Source organism: Carya illinoinensis, chromosome 15 (genome assembly GCF_018687715.1).
Source record: "Carya illinoinensis cultivar Pawnee chromosome 15, C.illinoinensisPawnee_v1, whole genome shotgun sequence".
NCBI lineage: Eukaryota > Viridiplantae > Streptophyta > Magnoliopsida > Fagales > Juglandaceae > Carya > Carya illinoinensis.
The window spans coordinates 46,416,611-46,436,212 of NC_056766.1; the positions used below are offsets into that span (position 1 = coordinate 46,416,611).

Below are 19,602 nucleotides of genomic sequence, written 5' to 3' on the forward strand. Positions count from 1 at the left end.
TGTGTAGCTTTGAGTCAGAGATGGAAACCAAGTATACATATGGTGAGAGTTGGATTGGATAGATCAGAGTTGATAAAACCGGTACAATGCTCTTTCTTATACATAAGGAAACCAGAGGGCGGATTGGAAAATTGGGATTCATTTTTTTGTGCTAATCATAGGCAGACCATGAAGTTACAACTGATTCTTGTATAATATAATCTAGTTATATAGTCAAGACATGTGGTCGTGCATATTAGATGTTGGACCTTGATTTTATCCCCGGCCTTTTGTGTGGGAGAAAGGCCGTCCACGTGACATATATAGCCCTCAAAATTGAGGGCGTTCATTGATGTAATTGTTGCTATACCCTTTTCTTTTTTCCTTTTCCTTTTATTGGACATAAAACAACCTTTCTAAAACCGACAAAGTTGGGTTTCATTTGGCTTTAAAAGAGTGTGAGGCTCTCTCAGAGTCTGATGCACCAGAGGCAGATGGATCCCCTCGTGCGGCTAGCCCCACACCCTCTGTTTGTTCTTCTAAACCTAAAGCACCCCCTAGCTCCAACACCTTGTCTGTGCTCGATCGTCAGGATCTTTGACCTTTGACCGCCAAGCGAAAGACAACCACTTCAAGTACTTAACGAGTTTAAAAGAGGAATATATATTTGGTCAGTCTGTACACCAGCCTCAGCTTTAGGGCTGTCGTACAAGTTTCTTGCTTTGTATAATATTTCTTGAAAGGATCGATCCAGCTTGCACGTGAGGTTCTTGCTTTGAATAATCCCATTCTGCTTTTCATGGAACGTGGGTTTGGCTACCTCTTGTTCTTTGTTTTGTTTCCACGAACTGTATAGTTTCCTTTCTTTTCATGTCACCGAAGGAACCGTCTTCTTTTTCTCCTTCTTCTTGTCATATGGGATAAATTTCCTCCTTCCCGCATTCATGCATGATCTTAGATTATAATCGAAACAATTAAATTTACTTCATCTCATTAACTTAAACTCTGGAAACAAGTGGTAGGCGCGAAATTTAAGATGATGGTTAAATTAGAAGTCGACCGACCATATATTATATAATACAAACTAGCAATCACTTGATCGAGTTGTGTGTGTGTGTGTATATGTATTAACTCGAATCCAAATTCCTCATCTAAACACATATATCAGGTGATCATCATTTTCCCAGATCAGAAGTAACTCTATTCTCTGTGCTTTTGGTAAGACTCTATAATTTTACCAAAACATGTGATTTGTATACTTTGATGATTGACGTCCTGTATGTAAGAACCGTAGGTGCATATTGGATGGCAGAGTAAAAGGGTATGAATGGAATCAATGATGCAAACATAATATATATCTTGGACACACTACAAACCCCAATAAGGTTAGGGAGTAGAGCTTAGTTAGAGAATGGAGGCTCAAGAAGCGAGGTCATCCTCAAAATTTGCACTAAATAATTAAAACCCCCATAATTGGTATCAGGTCATTAATTCTGGTAACTAGTGCTTAATGAGTTGTTTTTGTCTGTCAAATGTTTGGGACAAGACCACATTATTGTGAATTAGGCAACAGCTTGATCTCCTTAGTGGAGTGGTTGGTTGTATATGTTGCCATGTTTGATTCCCCAAAAACCGGTTTTCCTCTTATATGTATCTGTTGTGGCTTTCTTATCGTCATGTATTCATGTTAGTGTTTAGGTGATACCTGATCATTGGTGATTCTGACCCGATGCCCGGCATTTCACCATTTTTGACTCTCTTCTTAAACAGCGAGCACACCATAATATATGCAGGCTTTAGTTAGCTTTCATATAAATATATATCATATCTTTGAAGAGTATTTGGTTGCTGAGAAATCAAAAAAGGAGGAAAAGAAAAGAACATATATTTAGAAAAGAACATATATTTACTGTTGAACGTACGTACATTGTAATTTAGCTGGTTTGGTTTCTAGGACAAAGGACATACAGAACCAGGCACCATGGCAATGGCATTTGCAGTACCAAATGATCGAGCCCCGCAAAGGGCATGAATTAAGTAGGGGAGTGTTTCCTAGGGACACCCAACCTAGTTAGCTAAGAAATTAGACCCAAAACAAAAGCTTATAAATATTGATCTTTTTGACATATCATCACATAAAATAAATGCTGGCTCGCACTCATATCTCAGTACGTGAGGTATCCTGCCCCCAGCAACTTGCATGTTATCTCTTCTTATAGCTCTTGCTGGATTATAATAAATTCTTTATTTTTTTCCCTTGTTAATTCATATACATCTTACTATGAAATCATTCATCTAATCGTATGTCTACAGCTTATTTCTAAGCTAACATGCATGATTACTACTGCTTCATATATGAGATACATGTATGCAATTAAAGTCCTACATGCCTTGTATTATATATCTCTCTCTCTCTCTCTCTCTCCATATATATATATATATATATATAAGTAAGATACGTATTGTCAAATCAGGTACCAGTCATCCTGCATCTCATAAATGCCATTCTCTTGCTCGACATCATGTTCTCTTATTACTTCGCTCTGAAGTCATAGAAAAAATTACTTTTAGAAATAATATGCTTGAAAGTACATACATGTAAGCAATGTGCATGCAGAAAGACGAGATCTAGCGAACGGTAATTAATTTTCTGAGAAAAGAACAACTTTTTTAGTGGTAAAAGACCCTTCTTCTTTAAGTTGTACGTGTTTTATTAACTTGGGGGGACTAATTACTAACATTAAGCAAGTGGGACTTCAAAAAAATAAATAAAGAAAAAAAAAACAAGTGGCTGGTAAAAGTAGCTTGATTCCATCCACACTTTGCAGCTTTCAATATATGAAACGTCTGAAGATCATGAGAACTAACTAAAAAACGGCATGAAGCTGTGACAATCAAGCGGATCGTTCATCATGTTATATAACTTGGCTCATGGTAGGTTAACAACATATATCTACAGCATCATGTATTGTTCCTAATTTCGAAGTCCAAATGCAAGTTGCTTTAAAACTTTCACGAATTAAATTAATATTAGAAAGGGAGGTAGTAAAAAAAATGGTATAGGGCATCTCCTTCAAGGAGAGCTTCGATAGTTTAGCATTAGAGCTCTCCAGACTAGGAGATTATAAAAAGAAAATGGTTTGAAAAGGTTATATAAACAATGGGAGACACGGGAACAGCGCCCACGTTCCCCTCATAGCTTCCTTTATTTATTGCTCTCTCATATGACAACGCCCCCGCCACAAGATTGATAAAATATTGTGTGTATCTCTCCAAGGAATAAATATATCCCTTTCCTCCCTTGTGAACCTCCATAAATACTCTTATCTCCATGCCCTAGTCTCTCTCTCTTCCTCTCTTCTGATTTACACCACTATACTTTGATAAAAGCTCAAAGCCAAAGGGGGTCTGTCCACTCTGAAGTGTTTATGTGATCATGGTATGCTCTCTCTCTCTCTCTCTCTCTCTCAAACAAAGATCTTAATTATGTACTTTTATGGCTCATACACACACAAAATTTTGTGTTTTGATTTTTTTATGATGGTCTACTAATAGGGAATTCCGAAGCCTGCATGGTTGGAAGCCCTCTACACGCAAAAATTTTTTGTTGGATGCTCCTACCATGAAACAGCAAAGAAGAATGAGAAAAATATTTGCTGCTTGGATTGCTGTACAAGCATTTGCCCCCATTGTTTACCATCACACCGATTCCATCGGCTTCTTCAGGTTCGTCGGTATGTTTATCATGATGTTGTTCGGCTTGAAGATCTTCAGAAGCTCATAGACTGCTCTAATGTTCAGGTTAGTACGTACGTACACAAATTAATAAACAAGGTTAGTTCTTCTGTTCTTTATAATTATAATCTCTAATATGTTTTGATAATTTGACTGAATCTTCAACAGGCTTATACGATCAATAGTGCCAAAGTGGTGTTTATCAAGAAGAGACCTCAAAACAGGCAATTTAAGGGATCCGGAAACTATTGCACTTCTTGCGACAGAAGCCTCCAAGAACCCTTCATCCATTGCTCTCTAGGGTGCAAGGTAATGATCCGTCTGTGATATATATTGGCTCCTAGATTATTTGGAGTTTTTCATGATTTCTGATACATATAAAGCGATTATATATTTATACACACACACACACACACAAACGTTAGTGCATGCAGTACTGGATATGATATAAACATGATCAGATGCTCAGTTATAGAATTATATGCTATTCAAAGATTGATCCATACAAAACTAAACTGATGAGATCGGATCATGCATGCACACGATCATATATAATGTATAATTCGATATGTACTAGAAATGTCATAATTAAGTTCCAAGAAATTAAGTTCTGTTAGTGAAAATTAGTATTAGATGTAAATTTAGTTTTGAATTCTGAATGATGTAGGTGGATTATGTGCTGAAACACCACAAGGACATCTCTCCATACCTAAGATCATGCAACACTTTACAACTAAGTCCAGACTTGTTGATGCCGCAAGACATGACAGGAGAGGATCAGGAGATGACTAATGAGAGTAGTACGCCTCATTCTACAATCGTAGACTGTGAAGAGCAGATGATGAGCTCCTCTTCTGGGTCATCAGGGTCAGAGAACAATGTGGCATATTGCATGACTACCCAAATTGTCAGGAAGAAAAGAAGTGGGCTATATCTGTGTGTAAGATCTGCCATTAATAGGGTTTCTGATCACGAGGACATGGCTACCAGCATCAGTAGAAGAAAGGGCATCCCTCATAGATCTCCTTTATGTTAGACAAAACAAACTTCTTATTAATTATCACTACATTAATATTTTCGGTTTTGATAGCTTTGACTGAATCCTAGCTAGCATTAGCAGCTTGCTTCTTCATCATATTCTTCTCTCTCACTCAGATCTCTCTCTCTCTCGGAAAGTTGAAGTTAATATAATCACTTGGTCGGGGGGTTTCGTCTTAATTAATGGTATCACGTGATTCCCAATTCCAAGTACATATGGGTTTCTACATTTCCTATGGTTTCTTCGTGTATATATATATATATGAATAACATTAATTATTATTAATTCATGAGGGTCGTGAATTTAGAGTTGTACTTGTCTTCCTGTCCCACACTAGACTAGTTATAAGCCTAGCTAGCTGGCTAGCTACCAGATTCATTTCCGCAAGTTTATACTTTATATACATATACATACACACACAATATATATATATATATATATTCATATATACATACACACACGAGCTGAGTGCGAGGCATTTTCTACACGTACGCCAAATTAACATACAAGTATGTAGAGGGCACACGTGAATTTCCCTGCGTGTGTTTATCATATTGACCACACTGAAACTGAGATATATTAATTAATGTAAATATTGCTAAACCCTGTAATCTTTGTCACGGCCTTCTCATGATGTTTCCTTTGACTTTGACTGCCATAGCACCATTCTTCTTGAAGGGAGAGAAAGGGATACCGGAGGAAGAGATCGATCTTGTATATAACCTATAGAGAGTTTTGAAAACTGGCGGTTTGACCGGTCAGACCTCAGTAGGATGAAAATGAAGGCACCTATGATATATATCATTTATGAATATTGCCCTTGGAGCTTGGATCTTCCAGCTTCTTTTTTCATACTGGGAATTATACTTCATCCCCAAACAATGACTGATCTTTGTGATCCTCTCCATTAAGAGCATCTTATAATGTCATTGATCTAATTTTCAGCAACTCAACAGTCAAATCATGATAACGATCGAGAGTGCTGCAAATTGAAACTATGTTTTAAATTGAGGGTAGTGATAGCTTTGATAGTTTCGAAGTTATATTGCAAAATAATAGATGATGCATGTGGGGGTAAGTTCAATTTTCCATTTCTGTTTTGGAACTTATTTATATAGTTGGCCTAACTTTAATAGGAAAATTTTAATTTTCTTGAGCCGAAAATAAATATGACTGGTTGCAAGTCAGATTTCTATAGCCTCAACCTCATGATCATGATGAGGAAGAATGATTGAAAAGCTTACTACGAAAAAAGTTATCTTCAGAAAACTTCTTAAGAAGTACATCTGAGAAGAAAGCTTCTCACATTTTCTTGCTCTATTTTCTTACTAGGATACAGTTGTTATCTCAAATTTGGTTGACATCTAGCTAAGATCTATCCTTTTTCTATTTATTTATTGATTTTCTGGTTAGCATTTTCTTTTCTTTTTAAGAAGAAGCAGAGGAATCGACCTTTGCGATCCATAAGCACGATCTTAACTCCGAATCAAAAGCCGAAACACTCGTTTTGGACTGATATTATCTAAGACATGATTACTTTTCGTATTTGCCATTTGGGCTATTAATATTGGTAGGATGTTTGGGTTGAAACTCTGTCCTTCTAGATCAGGAGGCCATGTAGGCTGGTTTACTTGAAATCTGAATGTGGGCTTATTTTATGTCCATGGCTATAGCCATGGGCTTGGCTTGGTTGGATTTCCAGAGTCCTTGATTTGCAATTGCAAGCATGCTGCTAGGATTCTGATCTGATCACTTGATATTCTTTTGTAATTCTTATAAGAAACTGATCTTAATTGACTTGTAAAAGTTTAGATGCACTGGTTTACATCTTATAAAAGATCAAAAAAAGACAATGAATAATTACATAAATGAAAACTTTTTCAAGTTCGTTTCAGTGTGTTTTGACAGCAACTTGATGCACTGAATTTCCCAACACTGCTTCTGTCACTACTAATTAGCCTTTGAAAAATTAGTCAGGTACTGCTCCAATTTCTTTTGTAATTGATTAGTCAGTTGAGTCTATTTCCTCCAATTATTAGAAATGGGTAATAGCCAATTAACCCTTGTTTCAGAATTGTTCATCAAAACTCATTTCTCTTTCACTAACCAGAATTTTGAATCACTTGCAGATTAATGACAACTAAATTACTTCATCCTCATGATTACTGATTGTTCAACTAAGATTAATATGAATTTCATCAGAATCCTAAACCCAAAAAATTTCATTAGACTGCTGAGATATGAAGCCTAATCATCAATGATGATTCTTTCACTTTGTTTGTACCCATTTCTTTCTTTTCTTGGGTATACAGTAATATGGGATCATGACCATCACTATCAAACTTGAAACCAACGCATCATGAAGAGAAGAAAGAACTCCTTTATGTAAATCAAGAACATGTCCTTCCTGTAATGGAGAGAATGCAGCACCAAATAATCTGGCTGGCCCCCAGAAAAATCAAATCACAATACATAAAGGGATCATCTCACTTGAGATTTGTGCTTTGTTCTCTTAAGGGGGCCTACTATATCTCTTAATTGTGGTAGTTGCTTCTTTTTTTTATGCGAATCTTCACCACTCTTTTTTGTCTGTGTGGTTAGCAGGTTCTTTTTCTTACTGCATTGACATCATATATGCTCTGTTTTTACTAAACAATCGATATAGAACTTAAACTAAGCATTCATACAAGTGCTATTCCTAAATAAAAAATAAAAAGTCAAACAGTTAAGACACCATCGTGATCAGCATATTGTATCAGACCCCAAAAGCCTTAAAGGCTCAAAGCAAACGCTTCTCCTTTTTCTTTTATGTTTTGGTATAATTGTGCACTTTCCGGGAAATGGTGCTCCTTTACACGGATTCTCCGTTAATCTCCTGCAATTTTTTTTTTTTTTTTATTCCTTTTAAAACTCAGCACTTTGATAAATAGAACAGACAAACACTGATATGTCCAAAGCACTGTTGACAAAAGGCCAATGCGTCTGCAAGGTGTCAAATGCTGTTGATTTTAAGTAGATAAGCTACCGACTAAATTGTGCGGTAGAAACAGTGCCAACCGGCTCCTCAATGGCCCACTTGATTGGCCATGATGCATTTTCTTGGCTGGAAACAAGAAGGAGAGGAAAACCACACTTTTTCAAAACCCTTTTAAAGCTCCTCTATTATTAATATCAGTATGAATAAATTAAAAGTTTTAATACAATTTCACAACACCAAGATCTAAGAAAGTTCAATTCTTCAGACCTACTAAGCCATGTGCAACAAAAGGAAACGATGATAAACCAAGCTGGTCAATGAACATAATCACCAATTCCCAATACGTGTGTAGCTTGATTACGTGTTTCTTGCTACAATATAATTAAATCTGAACCAGGTGGAACTATCCCACTTAATTTGCAAAAAAAATTAATAAAACTTGGCTGGATTGGATTGGCTGAAACATCCATTGCTGTGATTATAAGATATTTCTCAACCATTTGCTATTGTTCTAAGATTTTTATGATAATGTCTTTACGCAAAGACTTTGCTTATTCATGAGAACATGACACAAGGAAAGAAAAAGATAACCAGCCAAATGCCAGACATGACAAGGTTTTTAGCGGATCACTCGATGTAGACATAAACAGGTTTATCATCCCATTGATCATGTGTATGTCCAGAACGTAATCTGTTCTTATTTTTTGTTAAATTTCAAAACCCATAATGTTTTTAATCTTTGACTATGAACATGTAGCTAGCATGATTTTACAAAATCACAGTACAAGAAATCCAAGAAAACACAAACACCAGTATTCAATGGACACGAAATAGAGGCGATAGAGTATTGGAAATGATCGGGGAACGCAGGCTGGCCGACTGCATCACAGTCTCAGAATGATTGACAACTCAAGACACCTCAAACGAACAATATATATTTTTCACGTTATAAATGATATTTACAGTCGTGATTGTACAAGCGGTATGTAATCTCTTTAAAAGAAAATGAATTAATAAGAGACTCACGTAAAAAAAAAAAAATAATTTTTTAATCGTAAACTCTACTCTTTTTTAAATCAATTGCAGGACGTTTGCATACTCCACAATTACATATAATATTATTCTTGTCATACAGGAATGATAGTCTGCTAGCTAGGCACGTTTTTGCAATATTTTAGTCATGTCAATCAAGAGATTTGACGTGATACGTGTTTTTATTATAAAATAAATTTAATAAATTCTATAAAATTATATTAATTTATAAATTTATTTTATATAATCTCTACATATCTATAACAGTTATTTTTATCTTTTGTCTTGTTTTCTTATTTTTTACCCTTTTTTCTTATGTGCTTTTCTCCTGATTCTCAACAAATTACATATGGACAAGAAGCAAAAGCATTCATCTTTGTCCGTTCTAAATCAGGCCATAAAAGTAAAACTTAAATAGCAAGATATTTCATAATGAATCATTATTATCGTTTCCTTGTTTGAATATGAAACACACCAACTAAACTTAGTGCATGCATTTTTTTTCATAACTCAAACATTACGAGCTTTGAATTTTAGGTGGTCCATCCTCTATCTATGTTGACTTATTTGCATTATTTATGGCCATCTTTATCCTTGTAAACTAGGCATTGGAGCTTAATCAAGCAAACGGCTATCTTTAAAAGATGGGGCCCTTCTTTCAAATCATAAAATAATATTTTAGATGTGAAGAATATCTCGTAATATTTATTAATAATAATAAAAATAATAGTAAAAAATAATAAATATTAAATAATAATAAATAACAGTGAAATAATTTAAAAATATATATGAGCATAGTCTCAAATAAACATCTCGATTTGTTTTTTCGTCTCATTTCATCTAATCATTATAATTTTTTTAAATTTTTAAATAAAATATAAAAATAATTTAATTTTTTTAATTCTTAAAATAAAAATAATATAAAAATATTTTTTTAATAATATTTTATTTATTTTTCACTATCCGTACATATTGATGGAATTGAAGACCTCTTTTATATGCCTCATGAAGTTTGACAGTCCCGTGATTGAAGAGAGAAAATGAGAGGACTGCTTTTTTTATTTGCAAAAGTTATTATGATTTTATCCGTTACGATTAATTAGAACATAACTTTCTTGGCATTTCTTTTCATTTCATGAAACCATAAAATGACCAGTGGACGGGAAACCATTTATTAATTAATTCACCTTTCTTAATATTAAAGCTATATATTTTTCATCTTATGATCACAACACAATATTGTAATTACTTCTACATATATTCATACTGTTTTTATTTATTAAAGAGGTAAAAGAGTTTCGAATTCAAATTTTTTATTTAAAGAAGAGAAATGATATTTGCAGTCATAGTTGTGCAAGCAGCATGCAGTCGTTTTGAAAAAAATGAATTAATATGGGACTCATATAAAAACAATTGCGCGACATTTATAATTCCACGACTGTACGTAGTATTACTCTTTAAAAAACAAGTTATATGCCATATCAAGTTATAGGCCATATACTATACTAATATTATTATTTTTTAATACAAGAGAGTATGAAGTTTCGATTCCAAATTTTTTATTTTAAAAATCGAATTATACGTTATCAAGCTATATTATTAATACTCTTTTTTGTATTACAGAAATGCACTCATTATTTATTAAATTTTTTAAATAAACTCATATTTTTTAAATTAGTTAATGTTCCTTGGAAGAGAATATATTATATTATATTGTTGTATAAAAAAGAAATATTCGAGATTTTTCCTGAAGGGAAAATCTTCTCCTCCACAGAAGCACCAGAAGGTTTTTTACAAAACAATATGGACAAACCTTCACCGCGTTGGTACCCTTCTTCATTTGTATGGTAATGATCGGGTCCATTTCCCGAGCATTGTGGGTTGTGCCGAATATATAAGCTATTAAGATGTGATATCACTCACACACACAGGCTCTCTCTCCATCTCTCCATCTCTTATCTGAAAAACCAGAGTTTCCAGCGTCAGATAGTGGAAACAAAGGGAAGCGAACCGACAATGTTATGCTTGAGATCTGGCCCATCGTTTTTCCTTTTTTCTTTGTCCGTCTTCCTCTACATCTCTTTAGCCTTCGGAAGCTCTAGGGTCCACCATACGCTTCGTAGTCGAGGTAATGACTAATGAGTTTGCTTCGCTATTATCTCCATTTTCCGTTTGCTGAAACTCTGGTTTTTTTTTTTTTTTTCAACAATCTGTTTCATAAAGGTGACTTTTTTTCTTGTGTGTGTGGTTTTGGATGTTATAGAGGTTTTTATTGAGAAAGAATATACCGGGGCGGTGCAATGGAGCACAAGGAGGTCTGTTGCGGAGGTGGGTGCAGGGAACTCTTCTCTGATATTGGCCGAGACGAGGACGCACAGGAAGGACCCTCTTGATGAGTTTAAGCGTTACACTGGTGGCTGGAATATCAGTAATGGACACTATTGGGCTGTGAGTTTTTTTTAATCTTATATATATAATCTTATATATATATATTTTTTGTTATCTGGGTTTTTTTATTTCCTTGAATTACTATTCCATAATTTCATCCGTTTTTTCTTTTCGGGAACAAGTGTTAGACTTTATATTCTTATATGGGTTTTGGTTTTCTTTCTGTAGGTTATGAATCTCTATTTTAATTTTCTCTTCAGTGCATATTGGATTCTTTTTTTTTTTTTTTTCCTATCATTGATATTGTCGTTTTAGAATCAATAATGGCCTACGTCTCATTTGGGTCCTTATATGCTTTGAATTTCTATTATTTTTTATGAACTCTGTTTCTGACCTTTGCCCATTTTATACTGTGTTAAAAGTATTGTATTAGCGGTATTGCTTGGAATTTGTTTATACTATTGTGGATTCTTATCTCAAATCCTGTATTGATCTTCTGGTCATTAGATTGTTCAATTAACTTTGTTTTTTTAACTCTGATAATGCAGTCTGTGGGTTTAACTGCAGCGCCATTCTTTGTCGTTGCTGTCGTTTGGTTTGTGCTTTTTGGGCTAACCTTGTTCATCATCTGTCTCCGCCATTGCTGTTGTCGAAGGGAGCGTTTTGGCTATTCTCGAGTCGCATATGCTCTTTCCCTTATTTTTCTCATCCTCTTCACCCTTTCAGCAATGTACATCTCTTGTATTCCCTCTATAAAGCACCCTCATTAAACTCATATGCTCCATTATATAATTGTTGAAATTAGTCTTTTCTAACTCCCACAATGTTTTCTTGTCCAATTACAGAGCTGGATGCATAGTTCTGTACATTGGTCAGGGGAAGTTTCACAGCAGTACAACCTACACACTTGAATATGTTGTGAATCAAGCCGATACTGTTTCCGAAAACCTCAAGAATGTGTCAGGTTATCTTGATGCAGCCAAGGGAATTACGGTGGATTCAATATTTCTGCCATCAGATGCCAAGAAGAACATCGATGATATTAGGACAAAGATAAACTCTTCTGCTTCCACTCTTTCTCAAAAGACTTCAGATAATTCGAAGGATATACAAGATCTCCTGGATAGTGTGTAAGTATAATCTCATCAACTTTTTCTGGTGCTTGAAATGATTTTGGTTAACATTTATCTGTTGCTTTGCTCTGCAGAAGACGAGATCTTATTATTATTGCTGCTGTTATGCTCTTTTTGGCATTTATCGGATTTGGTAAGTCTTTTGTTCTATTGGACTGTAGGCAGACTATTTGCAATTTTTGACTTATAATAATTGTCTTTTTTTTTACTACTGTATTTGTGCCTACTTGTCGCAGTATTTTCCATTTTCGGGATGCAACCTCTGGTATACTTGTAAGTAATAGCAACATTAAAATTTTTCATGTTAATTTATAATTTTGGAAGCAGTTCTGTTCAAGTCATCTTGTTCTTGTCAATGAGCACTTCCGTGTGATGCCTACAGCTTGGTGATAATTGGGTGGATTCTTGTTACTGGCACATTCATTTTGTGTGGCGTTTTTCTCCTGCTCCATAAGTAAGTTCTGCTTGGCTGCGGTTGTTTTCTATCCATTATTTTATTTTTCTTATCTATGCTGCCTCATCAATGTACTGGTTTGTAATATGTTAAGATGATGTTTGGATTTTATGAACCAACAATGGGACATTTCTTTATTCTTTCTCTCTTTTTAATACTTCTTTTCACAAACAAATGGGACCAGACATTCCAGTTTCCATTCAGCAAGAAAATGGCAATCGTGTACATTTTTTTCCATTGAGCTGTCTATAATTTAGCAACAAATATGGAATTGCCTTAACAATAAATTGAGACATAAACAAGCAAAATGTTCCACATTTCTTTTTTGGCTCAGTTTTCTTTCCTGTGACTGACATGTCTTCTCATGCATACAAACACATTGCTGGCCTTAATTGTGTTTAAAATTTTCAAATAATATGCACAAATAGGCAGTTCACCTTCATGCACTGAGATTTTCAGAGTTGTTATGCCTTACCCAGTGCATTTTTTTCTGTTTATTTAAACTCAAATGCTGTGAGTTATAAGTAGCCACTCTGAATGGCAACTGGTGTTGCAGTTGGTTCATAGAGGTGTCAATGGCCGTTAAATTTTTTGTATGGGGCTCCGAACATGTAATCGTGGCTCAATTTTTAGTTATACCTGTCAATGCCTAAAAGGCAGTCCTGAAACTTCCATTTTGACTCATTTGTCAATCCTCTGACTGTGATATGCCATATGACACCATTGGGCCTTTACAATTGGAGTCTCATTGGAACCTTGTAAAGAGCAAGAACTTCTCCTTCCCAAATAATATAGGATTCTATTCACCACCTACCCTTATCTTTATCACATGGGGGATCACACAGACACTCTGACATCCTGATGATCCATCCCTTTTGAATTCTATAAGAATAGCTTATACGAGTATGGTATTTTGTTGATTGTAATGTTGGATGTCCAAACTTTAGTATATGTTAATGTGCACAGTATTCTGTAAAATACCTTCGATTGTGTTACAATGTAATTGATAGACCCAAGAATGACTGCTTTTTTCTCATCTCCACCCCCTCCCTTTAACGAGCTGTTTTGACTGTAACTATCCTTACAATTTTTATTGAAATATTAAGCTAGTGAAGTTTAGGAAGCAAAAACATCAAGATATTTTAGAAAAGCATTAAAAATCCATGCCAAAAGAACCTATTTTGAAAAGCAAGACCTGGTTGTATGAGAATTGGAAAGTTGTGATTTTAAGTTTAACCTTTTATCATAAAATTAGTTCGGCTGTTTTTATTTTTTTTAGCTGTTTTCTCCAGCTAATTGAGTTGCCAACTTCTCCATTGTTTATTGATTTCTTGAGTGTCCAGAGTTCAAAGGCTAGCTTACTTATCGCTAACTTTGTGCTATTTAGTCCATCAAGTAATCTGAAATGTATCCAAAGATCAACACTAATCACAGCTCAATCAATTAGCTGATGGATTGGTTATGGCACTATTTACCATATCTCACAACTCTTTTGCAACTGCTCCATGTTGCACGTTTAATCTCTAGATCTAACTTCTTTTTGTAAATGCATTAGTGTGGCTGCAGATACATGTGTCGCAATGGATGAGTGGGTCCAGAACCCCACTGCACATACAGCTTTAGATGATATACTTCCATGCGTGGACAATGCAACTGCCCAAGAAACTCTATTACAATCCAAAAATGTCACCTACCAGCTTGTCATTGTGGTTGACACGATGATCAACAATATCTCAAACAATAAAAACCCATTTGGGCCCTTAGATTTCAATCAATCTGGTCCATTGATGCCTGTTCTTTGCAACCCATTTCATGCTGATCTCACAGATCGGCAATGTGCTGCTGGTGAGGTGCAGTTGAACAATGCTACAGAGGTAAGATAACGGAAGTATTTGAATTATTTTTTATAAAAGGATTTTTATTGAATGCCTGTACAATAAACCCTGTTTCATGCCCCGGTTTTTGCCTAAGTTGTCATTTATGGTAATTTTCCTTAATAGTTTCTTATGGTACATAATTTCTCATTAGAAATACCATATGGATTGGATTTCCATTTAAATGCACATATTTATTGGCTACAATCCACTATAATAATTGTCAACGGAAACTTTTGGCAGCTTGGGATTAGAGAATGAATTGGAGTGTTTATATAAGGACTTGGAAACTAATAGATAAAATTTGTGGGAATTTCCTTACCGATAAAAAATAATAATTTTCTTGTGAAAGTCTCGCTGCTGCTCTCTCATGGCAGAAGCTTATCTACTTGTCTTTACACATAACACTTGTTTGCCTATTGAAAGTGAATGATACTTTCAATATTTGTTTCAAGCAGGCGTGGAAGAAATATATCTGTCAAGTTTCAGCATCCGGTAGTTGTACCACGCCTGGCCGGGTGACCCCAACCTACTACAATCAGATGGCAGCTTCTGTAAATGTGAGTTATGGCTTGTACCGTTACGCTCCATTCTTGGTTGGTTTGCAAGACTGCACTTTTGTACGAGAAACATTCACAGCAATCGGTAACGATCATTGCCCTGGTCTGCGAAGACATAGTGAATGGATCTATGTTGGGTTGGTGATGGTATCTGCTGCTGTAATGCTCTCGTTGGTCTTCTGGGTTATTTATGCAAGAGAGCGACGCCATCGTGTATATACTAAACGGCACATGCCAAGATCCTTGGACGTAGAAGACAAGGCCACATAGAGATATCCTAGTGTATCTCTTTTAGGCGAAAAAGTTCTATTCGAGTTGGTATTTGTGAAAAAGTTAATGAGCGATTCTGTAAAAGTTTTGTACATTATGCTAGTGATCCTTAGGTTTGATGAGTGTGCGCTGTAGTATTTGTTCCTAAATGGCACTTTACCATTGATGTTTAATAGTAGCCGCTTCCAGGAGAATTGGTCTCTTTAGACCAGCTTTTGACGCTTCAAACACAAGAAAGCATCTCTTCTAAGTTTCAACCTCAGAAAATTTAACCTCTCCCACACATCAATTTGATGCTTCACGTCTCTGTTGCAACTCTTGTAATAAACTTGAAGCAGATGTCGTTGCACTCAATGGTATTTATTTGGTTGTACTAGCAGAAATTACATTTTCTAGTGTCCCAACTACCGATAATATTAGAACAATCTGAATATTGCAACTTTCTTTTTATGCACAATCCGAATTTCAGACGTGCTTAGATGAGTTCCTGTGAGTTTTCCTTGTACGAGAAGCAAGAATCGGCGCATTCATTGCATATAATGCTTGCTGGCTGTGTTTGAAATCAAGGTGAATATTGTGAATCTAGGAGTTGATTCTTCATTTGGGATATGGAAATGAAATCTTGTGCATAGAGATCATAATAGATAAACTGATCGATCTTGTTAATCTTTCGATTGAAGCAACAAAAAATATCTTAACGTAAGGGGGACCAGACTATATGATCTTGGTTATCAGGTTGCGTTGCTTGCAGGCCGGCTGGCTGGCTGGCTCGTTTAAGCAAAGTTGGAAGTAATCATGGATTGCTACCTACGCATCTTTTAAGAGAATAAATTGCTTAGGCTTTCGGGCAAAAGCTTCATAGATCCCAGAACATTTCAGAGCATCAACATTGGGTCAAGTACATAGGTAGCATTAATTAATGAATTTAGACCACACGTACGTACATGCAAACGCCTAATATTTTATTTATTACAAAGCCATATCTGAAGGCTTCCATGTGAAAATGACTCGGAATCGATCAAATATTCATTGATAAGATCAAATGCACCTTGAGTTCCCATCCTTGACCAACTTCAAGATCTGCAATCTACGATTTTAGCATTAGATCGAGTTATCTGAAAAAGTAAAAAAATTTATTCATCATTATTTTTTTTAGAGCAATGTTACATAAAGTCGTAGAATTGTAAACGCTGCACAATCGTTTAAAAAAAGAGTGGGGTCCACGATTGAAAAGTTAGTTTTTTTTTCATGTAAGTTTCATATTAATTCATTTTTTTCAAAGCGACTGCACGTCGCTTGCACAATTACAATTATAAATATCATTTCTCTTTTTTTTTATCATATTCTTATCATCTCATGACTATATGATAAGTTTACAAATAAAACATAATAAATAATTTTTAATCATTTAATATTACATTATAAAATAATAAAAAAATAGATGATGAGAAGCATTAAAAAGAAAACAAAAAATCCATCAATAATCATTTTTCTCATTGTAACATGTATATCTTACCATCAATCAACATCAATGAAGAATTTAAAAAAATAAAAAGAGTAGGATCGATCTAAGGGAAATCGTACTGTGCATGATAGATGATAGTTATATTGATCAGAGGACCCATGATTGTGGAGATAAACACTTGAAGGATCGAGTCGCTGAGATTGAACTTTGAACTCTATATTAGTAGTTTTATATGTGAGGCTGTAAAACCATTAAGGCATGAACAAGTGTCAAGTATATATATATGTGTATGTGTCTACAACCAAAATGTCAAGGCTGGTAAGCTTTCATTGTCGTCATCCATCAGAAGGACATGCAACTTGCAGGTTTCTTTGCCCAATAATTAAAAAATGAATAAAAAATCATGCTGACTTTACTGCATTAATTGAAATCATAGAGATCTCAGATCAAGGTTAAGCGAGAGCACTGTACACTCCAACTCTAACCCAGAATAGGTCAATATATATCTCAATCTTTTGAAAATTAGGCACCTGGTCAGTGACTGGAAATTAAGCAACCGGCCATATCTTAAATTTGACTTTCTGTCTATGACTAAAATCTGATAATGGTCATATAGCGTGTGTTCATATTATGGGACCTGATATGTATAGTACTTTTACACAATATCATAATCATCATGAATATTGATAATAGAAAATGATATTTACAGTCATAATTATATCAACGACGTGTATTCATTTTAAAAAAATAAATTAATATAAGATTTATATAAAAAAATTAATTTTTTAATTATAAATTTTATTTTTTTTAAAACGATTACGTGATATTTATAAGTTTACGATTGTATCAGTCATATTTCATTTATACATCTTGTTTCCTACGATTGTATGACACAGTACGTACCTACTCTCTCTCTCTGTATTATAAATAAATACCAGTCCCTACTAGCTAGCTACACGTGCATGCATGCGCTTAATATTCATCGTGATTAGTACAAGACCAGTACGTACCCCACCCCTGTATTAAGGACGCTTATAGAGCTACAGCTGGGGCTTCTATTGGAACAAAAAATTATTTTTTCATACATCATTTTTTAATATTTTTAAATATTTTTTAAAAAAATAAAAAATTCATAATAATAAGGGAAAAAAAAAATTGGTAGCCCCCTAACTTTATTCCTGTACTAATTCTCACTTTTCTTCCTCCTGCCTTTTAGTTTTAACTTTTATTGATGAACTATCTAAGCCCAACTAGATTAGATGTTGAGTTAAATTGAGATGATAGATTAAGTTTTATAAAACTCACCTAAAATATGTTTAAATATTAAGATAAATTTAAATATATTTATAAGAATTTAAAAGAGATTGTAAATCTCACGTGTCAGGTGTTAAATTGAAAAAATATTATAGATTTACGTGTAAAAAAATTTTAAATTTAGATGAATTTAATAATTTAAAAATTAAATATTTAAATATTAAATTAAATTGAATTGATCTCATTTCAGTTCAAATTTCAAACCGGCCGCCTGTTATCCCTATAAATATAAGACCCACCCCACAAAGAAAACCGCCCCATTACCGGCCTTTCTGGTATCCTTGGCGATTGTCTATAGAATTAGTGCACTCTTGAACAAGGACCAATTAATGGCCTGGTTGAGAAACACAGGGAATATTACAAACACGTAAATTTTCAGGTAATCTCACGCACGCGTATTACTATTTATGACATATTATACATCTTGTCCGGTATATTCTGTTTTGTATGTTGCATCCCAAATGGGGTTTTGATATTTGACAGATCGTACCTGCCTAAAACGCATCCCCAGCGTTCGTTGTGGCTAAGATTTCTTTGATAGACAGCAAGAGAGAACCTTCCTTGTTAAGTTGGTGTACATGTCAATGTCATTTGGACCACAATGCCAATTTTCTGGAGTCCTTTCCTCCCCATACATATATATAATACGAGAAATTAATCCTATAAAAAACAGAACTTGGAGTTTTCCAGGCAATTTCGCATAAACACTCCAAAAAAATATAAACTTTGGTAATCGTTCACATCGAGTCATATATAGACCGATTTTGCCCAATTAATATTAAGTCTATGTACAGCTATGGAAGAAAGGTCATTAAGGGAATTACGAACCAAAAGAAGGTATAAAATGTCCGGCCACAATTCTATTCCTCCCACAAATTTGCCACACAAAAAGAGAGAGAGAGAGAGAGAGAGAGAGAGAGAGAGAGAGAGAGAAGTCCACATTCACACCAGATTCCTAGGAGTTGAACCATTCCATGGCCTCAAAACATGTAGCTCCACAACCGATTAGGACATCACAGGCCACAACCAGGACATGCTTGTGTGCACCCACCACGCATCCAGGCTCATTCCGGTGCAGTTTTCACCGGAGCTGTCATCCCCACAGGGCTGCAGCCAGTCGACGTGTTTCTTCGCCTAGTCGGTGGGAGGTGGCTGTGATTGCAAAAGCAAATTCATCATTGAGAGCCTTACTCCTCCATATAATCAACCCCTCCAGCCATGATCTCCAGAGGAGAAGGAATTTCCAGCCAAAGCCTAGCAGGTTTTGCTTGATGAATAACAATCGTGCTCCTCATGGGGTTGCAGTTTCTTGATCGTGATCATCATAGCTTCATTATATTAAATAGATATTAGTCAGAAGAACTTAGTTTTTGTTTTGGAGG

General features: G+C 35.0%; 2 protein-coding genes across 4 annotated transcripts; both read left to right on the forward strand.

Annotated features, from left to right (window-relative positions):
• Positions 1-3,018: 3,018 nt before the first annotated feature.
• LOC122297377 (protein RGF1 INDUCIBLE TRANSCRIPTION FACTOR 1-like) lies at positions 3,019-4,965 on the forward strand. 3 transcript variants are annotated; one of them, XM_043107415.1, is made up of 5 exons: positions 3,019-3,418; positions 3,535-3,705; positions 3,781-3,813; positions 3,883-4,023; positions 4,382-4,965. In XM_043107415.1, the coding sequence occupies exons 1-5, from the start codon at positions 3,416-3,418 to the stop codon at positions 4,748-4,750; spliced, it is 717 nt and encodes a 238-aa protein (XP_042963349.1). In that variant the 5' UTR covers positions 3,019-3,415; the 3' UTR covers positions 4,751-4,965. The 3 variants fall into 3 exon arrangements, with proteins under 3 accessions (XP_042963349.1, XP_042963347.1, XP_042963348.1); XM_043107413.1 differs by having other exon boundaries at positions 3,535-3,813; XM_043107414.1 differs by lacking the exon at positions 3,781-3,813 and having other exon boundaries at positions 3,033-3,418; positions 3,535-3,780.
• Positions 4,966-10,529: 5,564 nt separating this feature from the next.
• Positions 10,530-15,614, forward strand: LOC122296299. The gene is made up of 9 exons (XM_043105876.1): positions 10,530-10,890; positions 11,026-11,210; positions 11,699-11,880; positions 11,996-12,280; positions 12,358-12,416; positions 12,520-12,556; positions 12,666-12,737; positions 14,293-14,611; positions 15,070-15,614. Exons 1-9 carry the CDS (start codon positions 10,779-10,781, stop codon positions 15,439-15,441), a joined length of 1,623 nt encoding a protein of 540 aa, XP_042961810.1. The 5' UTR covers positions 10,530-10,778; the 3' UTR covers positions 15,442-15,614.
• The last annotated feature ends 3,988 nt before the right edge of the window (positions 15,615-19,602 follow it).

Coding starts and splice junctions, on each gene's coding strand:
- LOC122297377 (XM_043107413.1), top strand. Junction 3,814..3,882: donor TACACAAATTAATAAACAAG/GTTAGTTCTTCT, acceptor AATCTTCAACAG/GCTTATACGATCAATAGTGC. Junction 4,024..4,381: donor ATTGCTCTCTAGGGTGCAAG/GTAATGATCCGT, acceptor TGAATGATGTAG/GTGGATTATGTGCTGAAACA.
- LOC122296299 (XM_043105876.1), top strand. CDS start 10,779: ATGTTATGCTTGAGATCTGGCCCATCGTTTTTCCTTTTTTCTTTGTCC. Junction 10,891..11,025: donor CCATACGCTTCGTAGTCGAG/GTAATGACTAAT, acceptor TGGATGTTATAG/AGGTTTTTATTGAGAAAGAA. Junction 12,417..12,519: donor TTTGGCATTTATCGGATTTG/GTAAGTCTTTTG, acceptor TACTTGTCGCAG/TATTTTCCATTTTCGGGATG.